A 7,512-nucleotide genomic window follows, 5' to 3' on the forward strand; every position below is an offset into this window, starting at 1 on the left:
CACCCCTCCCGTCCCGACCCCCCAGCTCCCAGGCTGCCCCCAGGGACCCCTCCTCCCCCCCGGGTTAGCAGTGTAGGGCAGGTGCCCCTGGGGAGAGGGGCTGCGAGGGGGGAGATGGCCCCCCTCACTCAAGAACCCCCCCAAGGAGAGGGGGTGCAGGGATTCCTCCAGCCAGCTGGACACCTGGGTCCCCCCCTCCCCCGGCAGTGGGGAGGAGAAGGGGGGTCTTAAAGGATCAGGCTTCATTCCTCCTCCTGGGGGATCGACCCCGGCCCCCCTCCTTCCGAGCAGGCCCCCGAGGCTGGGGTTGGAGGCGGCCGTGCACAGCTGGGCAGGGGGATGGGGGCCGTGGGGAGGGGGTCCGGGCTTGGCCGCTGTGCAGGCAGCTGGGGGCTGCATGCAAGGTGTCCGCAGGCAGCTTGCGGGGGGGGGGGGTCCAGATGGGCTGGGGTGAGGGGGCTCTGTTGCCCTGCGCTGTGCCACCCCGCTTGCCCCGGCGGGGGCAGTGGTGCCCTGCGGAAAGGGGGGATGCTGGGTGCTACCCATCGCCGGAGGCGGCTCGGAGATGCCCGTGTCCATGGCACAGCTTGGCTCCGCTCTCCCGGCTGCTCCCCCCCCCCTCCCCAGCAGAGGAACCGCCGAGGGAAACCCCTGGGCAAAGTGAACTGCAAGAACATGAAGCAGGACTGCCCCGTGCCCGCCTGTCCCAGGGCCACGCTGCTGCCCGGGCACTGCTGCCAGACCTGCCCCAAAGGTGAGGCTGGCGCACGGCCGGGCGCCGGGGCCGGCGGCTCCCTGCCCCTGCCTGGCAGCGTGCCCGCTCTGCCGGCCGCCTGCCGGGCTCTCCCCTCGCGCCGCTTGGGTCTCTCCCAGCAGCCAGGCTGGCTCGGCACGGAGCGGGGCCAGGGGGTGCGGGAAGGGGGGCCTGTGCCCTTATTGGGGTGCCATGGGGTGCCAGGGTGGGGGAAGCCCCAGTGGGCACAGCCACCCCCAAACCACCCTGCGAGGGGGTGCAAAGAAGGGGCACGGGGCTAACCCCCCCCCGCATCCCTGTGCCCTTCCCAGCGCAGAGCCCTGCAGTGATCTGCAGGGCGCATCTAAGCCTGTCTAGGGAGGGGGGATTTTTTTCCTGCTCTCGAGCCCAAGCAACCTGGTGCAATCTCCTTCCCGCTGTGCCCACCTGCACCAGCCTTGCCAGGCGCCCCGGAGAAGAGCCCCGAGTCGCCCTTCGACACCTTCGAGTACTTCCAGGACAAAGAGGACGACCTGGACAAGCCCTACAACGACCGCTCCTACCTCAGCTCCGAGGGCCTGGCCCGTGACGATGCCCGCACGGGTGAGCCGCGCCGGCAGCCGGGAGCGGGCGCAGGCCAGTATCGCCCGCTTTCTCCCCGCGGTAATTGGCACCCCCTTCCACAGAGTTCGTGGCCTTGCTGACGAGCGGCCCCGAGCCCTGGCGCCCCACGTCCAGCGCGGTGGCCAAGGCCCGGTTCACCCTCCTGCGGTCCTACCTGCTCTTCTCCATCAGCTACGAGCGGTGAGTCCCGCCGGGGCGCCGCGTGGGGTGCGCCCTGCCCTGGCACGCGTGAGCATGGCGCAAAGGGCGTTCGCCTAAAAAAGGGGGGTGCAATGGTGCTTGTGCCTCAGTTTCCCCTCCGATTCCCCCCCCGCGGGAGCCAGGTTTGGCAGTCTCGCGATGCCCCCCTGGCAGGGTGAAACGGGGGTTTGGGGAGGGGGCGAGGTGCTGGGGGTCCTGCTCGGGCGGGCAGCTGGGATTTCAGCACACCCACGGCGCCGGCCTGGCCCAGCCTCACCCCTTCGCCTCCAGGTCTGGAGCAGGAACAAGCGGGAAGGGCTCCGGGGCCGGAGGAAGTGGGCGCAGCGGGGCCGGGGCGCTGTGCCATGTGGTGGCCTCTGCCCGCGGGTATCGACGGGGCGCCCCTAACCGCCGGCTGCCCTCCCCGCTTGCCCACCGGCTGCCTCGCCTCTCCTCTCCCTCCCTCCTTCCCTCTCTGGTTTCTTCTCTTCTTCCTTGCTTCCAGGCCCCTTTGCATAGTAAAGTGGTGACTAATTTCCAGCTCCGACCGGGAAGCCAAATGGAGCCGAAAACGCTCCTAATTTACAGCCGGGCCCGACCGCTCGGCTCCCCGCGGGTCCTGCCCCGAAGCCTTTCCAGGCGGGGACCTCCCCCCCTGCGCGGTGCCAGCTGGGCGAGGGGGCCGGGGCGGCGGAAGGGGAGCTCGTGCCGCCCCCGGCGCTGGGGGGCAGCGGCCCCCTCCTCTGCCTTCTCTTGGCCACCCCAAATCGCCGAGCAAACTGCTCCCCGGCCCCGATGCCGGGGCGACCCTGCGGGCGGGGGGCCGCCCCCGCGGCGAGGAGGGGTCCGCGGCGCTGAGCCCTCCGCCCCCTTGGTGCCCGCAGGCTGGGCCGCCCGAGCCGGGTGCGTTTCAGCGACGCCGAGGGCAACGTGCTGTTCGAGCACCCCGTGCAGAAGAGCGCCGCCCCCGAGGACGGCATGGTGAGAGGGGCCGGGGGGGGGGGCACCGCGACGCCCCGCTCCGCGCCCCCTTCCTCGCCCGGCCGGGCCGCGCGGCGCCCCCCGGCCCACCGCTGTCCCTGCCCGCAGCTCTGCGGCATGTGGCGGACGGTGTCCAAGGCCAACGTGCAGCTGCTGCGCGGGGAGCAGCTCCGCGTCGCCCTCGTCACCCGGGCGCAGCCCTCCGGCGAGGTCCACGGGCGCATCCTCAAGCACCGGGCGCTCTTCGCGGGTAAGGGCTCCCCTGCGCGCCCGCCGGCCGGGCGCCCGCCGGGCTGCCGCGACGCCCCTCACGCCCCCTCTGCCCGGCTCCAGAGACGTTCGGCGCCATCCTGACCTCGGCGGACCCCGCGCACCTGGGCGCCGGCGGCATGGCCATGCTGACGCTGAGCGACACCGAGAACAACCTGCACTTCATCCTCATGGCCCGAGGGCTGCTGGAGCCGGGCGCCGGGGGTGAGAGGGGCGCGGGCGCCCTGCGGGGCCCAGGGCAGCCGTGGGGGGGTGTGCACGGGGTGTGTGGGGGGGGATGGGATGGATGTGGGTCAGGGGGTGTGCATGGGATGCACAGGGGGTCAGGGTGTGCATGGGGGTGTGCGTGGGATGCACAGGGGTCAGGGTGTGCGTGGGATGCATAGGGGTTGCGGTGTGCATGGGGGTCAGTACGTGTCGGGGGACATGCAGAGGTGTGCGCGTGTGTGTTGGGAGGGGACAGGGGTCAGTTTGCAGAAGGGTGTGGAGAGGCGCTGGGGTGCAGGAGGCTCAAGGACGTGGGGGTATAGGGGGGATGTGCGCCTGGGTGCGCACGGGTCACGGTGTGCGGGGGAGTCAGAGGGAAAGTGGGGGATAGGCACAGGGGCTTGCAGTGGGTGCAGGCTCCCAGGAACACCCACCCGCAGCGGGGCCAACCCTCTCTGCCTTGCCCAGAGTCGCCCTGGGTCCCACTGCGGGTCCGCATCCTGCACCAGGGCCAGGTGCTGCGGGAGGTCCGCGCCAACATCACTGTGGAGGTAAAGCCAGCTCCCCCCCTGTGCGCCCCATAGCCCACGGCACCCGCCGTGCCGGGGCTGAACGTCGGTGCTGTCCCCCCCCCCGGCAGGACCCCGACTTCGCGGAGGTGCTGAGCGACCTGCCGGCCCGCGAGCTGCAGTGGCTGGTGCAGGGGCAGCTGCGCATCGTGGCCGAGACGGAGGGCCGGCATGCCCGGCGCCTGGCGGGCACCATCACCACCCGCCGGAGCTGCGACAGTGAGCGTGGGCCGGGCTCGGGCACCCCAGCAGAGCGGGGGCCGCAGGGGCGGCCGTGCCCCCCGTGCCAGCCTGACCCCCCCGTGCTTTCCTCCCCGGGCTCAAGCCATCCAAAGCGTGCTGTGCGGAGCGGACGCCTTGACGCCCACCAAGACGGGGGCCGTGGGCTCGGCCAAGCTGGCGCTGCACGGGAACGGCACGCTGGAGTACCAGGTAAGGAGGCGGGCGGGCGGTGTGGGCACGGCGCTCACCCGGGCGCCCGCGCTGCCCCCGCTGCACCCTGCCCACAGGTGCAGGTGGTGGGCACCGCCAGCGAGGTGGTCGGCGTCACGCTGGAGACCAAGCCGCGGCGGAAGAACAAGAGGAACGTGCTCTTCGACATGACGCCCAGCTACAGGGACGGGCTGGTGCGTGCCGGGCGGAGGGAGGGGGGGGTGATATTGGGGAGCCCAGGTGGCACCTCCCCGTGCCCACCTGCGTGCCGTCTCTCCCGGCGGGCAGGCCCGGGGCACGTGGCCGAGCCCCAGCGCCCGCGACGCCCACATGCTGCTGCAGAACGAGCTCTTCCTCAACGTGGCCACCAAGGACTGGGCGGAGGGCGAGCTGCGGGGGCAGATCGTCTCGCTGCCCTACAGCGGCCTCCTGGCCCGCTACACAGGTACGCGGGGGGCGGCGGCGGTGGGGGGTACGGCAGGGTCCCCTGTCCCACCGCCTCGTCCCGCAGCCCCGCGTGTGTGTGCGCAGAGATGCCGGTGGCGCTGGCGGGGCAGCTGGTGGCGCCGGCGGTGGGCAGCGGGGCCGGGGGGCACGCCTGGCTCTCGCTGGACGAGCACTGCCACCTGCACTACGAGATCACAGTGGCGGGGCTGGGCCGCCCGGCCGACGGCACCGTCAGCGCCCACCTCCACGGCGTGGCCGAGCTGGGCGACCTGGGTGCCCGGCCCCACCACCACCACCACCACCACCACCACCACAAGCGCCTGCTCAAGGGCTTCTACAGCACCGAGGTGAGGCGGGCGGCGGGCGCGGGGCGGGGGCAGCCTTCCTCCCCGGGGTGCCATCCTCATCCTCATCCTCCTCCTCACGTGTCCCTGCCCCTTTCGCCCGCCCCCAGGCTCAGGGCGTGGTGAAGGACCTGGACGCGGAGCTGCTGCAGCACCTGGCCCAGGGCACCGCTTTCCTGCAAGTCAGCACCAAAGCCCACCCCCGCGGGGAGCTGCGGGGCCGGGTAGGTACCGGGGGCTGCCCTCCAGCCCCCATCCTCATCCCCCCGGGGTCCCTGTCCCCCCGGACACCATGGCAAGGGGACAGGACCAGGGTCACGCTGTGGTGCCGGGAGCCCAGCAGGCCACATGCCCCCACGTGCTCCCCAGTGCCCCCTCCACCAGCCACCGGCACATGGGGCTGAGCCGGGCAGCGGCACGGGCACCAGTGTCCCCCCGGTGCCGCCAACCCTGCTGCCCGCTGCTGCCTCCCAGGTGCACATCCCCAACCAGTGCCAGGCCGGGGGCGCCCGCTTGGCGCCGGGGGGGGCCCAGGGGGAGGCCGAGCTCGCGGAGGCCTCCAAAACCAGGGACCTGGAGCAGCTGAAGAAGGACCCCAACTCCTGCTTCTTCGAGGGGCAGCACCGGGCGCACGGCGCCCGCTGGGCACCCGACTACGACAAGAAGTGCTCGGTTTGCAGCTGCCAGGTAAGGGGGCTTGGGGGGGGGGGGCAGCAGGGCAGCCGGCAGCGCCCCTGGGCACCACGTAACGAGCCGCGCTGCCCGCAGAAGCGCACGGTGATCTGCGACCCCATCCTGTGCCAGCCGCTCAACTGCAGCCGCCAGGTGCACCCCGAGGAGCGGTGCTGCCCCGTCTGCGAAGGTACGGGGGGGGGGGCACCCGGGGAGCGGGGCCAAGGCAGCGTTTCCCGCGGGGCCCCCTCGGCCGGCACCTTTGCCCGGCGCTGCCCCAGCCCGTGCGCGTCCCCTCACGCCCTCCCCTCATCCTCGCAGAGAGGAAGGCCGGGCAGGAAGAGCTGAAAGCGGAGCGGGCCCGGGACAGCAGCGAGGGTGAGTCCCGGCGGGTACGGGGCGAGGGGCGGCTCCCTCCGTGGGGACTGTGCCCACTTCCTCCTCCTCCTCCTCCTCCTCCTCCCCCTCCTCCCCCAGGCTGCTACTTCGACGGGGACAAGACGTGGCGAGGCTCTGGCACCCGCTGGCACCCTGTGGTGCCCCCCTTCGGGCTCATCAAATGTGCCATTTGCACCTGCAAGGTGAGCGCCGGCCCCGCGCCGGCCGGGCGGCCCCCCCGGCACCCCCGGGGGCTCGGCACGGAGCCAGCCGCCCCCACCCGCCGCTCAGCCCGGGTGCCGCGCTCCCCGCAGGGCACCACGGGCGAAGTGCACTGCGAGAAGGTCCAGTGCCCGCGCCTCACCTGCGCCAACCCCGTGCGCGCCAGCCCCTCCGACTGCTGCAAGCAGTGCCCAGGTGCGTGCGCCCGGCCGCGGGCCCCGCTCGCCCTCGCCCCGGGCTCCGGCCCCCCGCCTCGCAGCAGCCTCCCGGTGCCCTCTCCCGCAGCCCCCGAGCAGAGCGTCCCCGAGCTGGCCGACACCATGCAGGCGGACGGGCCGCGGGCCTGCCGCTTCGGGCGCCACTGGTACCTCAACAACGAGAGCTGGCACCCCTCCGTGCCGCCCTTCGGTGAAATGAAGTGCATCCTGTGCTGGTGTGTGGTGAGTGTGCCAGGCCTCAGGCGGCGCCGGCTGCCCGGGGCAAGGCGAGGTGCCCCCGTGCCCATCCCGCGCGCTTTGGGGATGGGAGGGAAAGGCGCCCGGGCTGGCGCCCTGGGGACCCGCTGCGCCCTGCGGAGCCCCGGCCGGGCTCCCCGCACCTCAGCCCCCGTTTCTCCGCCGCAGTCGGGCGAGACGCACTGTCAGCGCCAGGAGTGCCCGCCGGCCGCCTGCGCCAGCCCCGCCAGGAGAGACAACCCCTGCTGCGCCAAGTGCCGGGGTGAGTGAGCCGGGCGCTTGCACACCCCCTCGCACGTTTGCACGCTCGCCGCTGGGCACATAAGCTCACCGCCGAGCTCTCAGCTTGCACGCACCAGTGTGCTGTTCGCGCCGGCAGGCCCGGGTTTGCACGCCTGCATGTGCGATTGCAGCCTCGGCCTTTGCGTGGTCCCACCTCTGTGACCGTCCCCACCTCCCCTGCGGTGCCTGGGCAGGTGTCACCGCTTGCCCAAACAGCCCACGGTGCCCCTGGCACGTCCCCAGCCCCTCCGGGGGTTGAGCTGTGTCTGGGGCCACCTTGAGGGCTCCCAGCCCAAGCCTGGCACTGCCCTGGCACTCCTGTGCCTGTCTTCAACCCTGCCTTCCTTCCACCCCGGCTTGCCCCCGCAGCCCCGGACGCCCCCCCGGACGCCCGGGAGAAGGTCCACGATGCCACCGCGGAGGCCTGGAGCCGTTAAGCAGTGAGCCGATGCCCAGGGCTGTGCCAGCCCGCAGCGACGCCAGGCAGCCGTGCGGAGAGCCCGCGCGGTCCCAGCCGCTCGCCCCTGCCCTGCCGGCGAGGCACGGGGCGGGGGGCGCCCATGAGCGCCGAGGGGCTGGATGGGGCCCCCCCGGGCACCCCGTCTCGGCGTGACACTGGGCACAGGCGCCCTGCGCAGCACCCCGCAGGCTGTGATGCCAAGGGGGGGCCGGGTCTGCCCTCCCTGCTCACTCTGGGGGCAGGAGCAGGGCTGGGG

At 73.1% G+C, this 7,512-nt stretch overlaps 1 protein-coding gene across 1 annotated transcript in view; it reads left to right on the forward strand.

Moving 5' to 3' along the window:
• CHRD (chordin) overlaps positions 1–7,233 on the forward strand; it is a 15,697-nt gene extending 8,464 nt beyond the window's left edge. Inside the window, exons 2-22 of the mRNA XM_026070990.1 lie at positions 628–754; positions 1,190–1,336; positions 1,420–1,537; positions 2,422–2,518; positions 2,627–2,768; positions 2,852–2,992; positions 3,464–3,546; positions 3,636–3,783; positions 3,890–3,996; positions 4,074–4,190; positions 4,285–4,441; positions 4,528–4,790; positions 4,898–5,011; positions 5,262–5,474; positions 5,556–5,649; positions 5,781–5,837; positions 5,937–6,040; positions 6,152–6,254; positions 6,345–6,499; positions 6,683–6,776; positions 7,166–7,233. Coding sequence (XP_025926775.1) covers positions 628–754; positions 1,190–1,336; positions 1,420–1,537; positions 2,422–2,518; positions 2,627–2,768; positions 2,852–2,992; positions 3,464–3,546; positions 3,636–3,783; positions 3,890–3,996; positions 4,074–4,190; positions 4,285–4,441; positions 4,528–4,790; positions 4,898–5,011; positions 5,262–5,474; positions 5,556–5,649; positions 5,781–5,837; positions 5,937–6,040; positions 6,152–6,254; positions 6,345–6,499; positions 6,683–6,776; positions 7,166–7,233 — 2,649 coding nt within the window. The remainder of the gene's footprint in view (positions 1–627; positions 755–1,189; positions 1,337–1,419; positions 1,538–2,421; positions 2,519–2,626; positions 2,769–2,851; positions 2,993–3,463; positions 3,547–3,635; positions 3,784–3,889; positions 3,997–4,073; positions 4,191–4,284; positions 4,442–4,527; positions 4,791–4,897; positions 5,012–5,261; positions 5,475–5,555; positions 5,650–5,780; positions 5,838–5,936; positions 6,041–6,151; positions 6,255–6,344; positions 6,500–6,682; positions 6,777–7,165) is intronic.
• The last annotated feature ends 279 nt before the right edge of the window (positions 7,234–7,512 follow it).

The sequence above is a fragment of the Apteryx rowi genome, unplaced genomic scaffold, assembly GCF_003343035.1.
Source record: "Apteryx rowi isolate R43461 unplaced genomic scaffold, aptRow1 scaffold_32, whole genome shotgun sequence".
Lineage (NCBI taxonomy): Eukaryota > Metazoa > Chordata > Aves > Apterygiformes > Apterygidae > Apteryx > Apteryx rowi.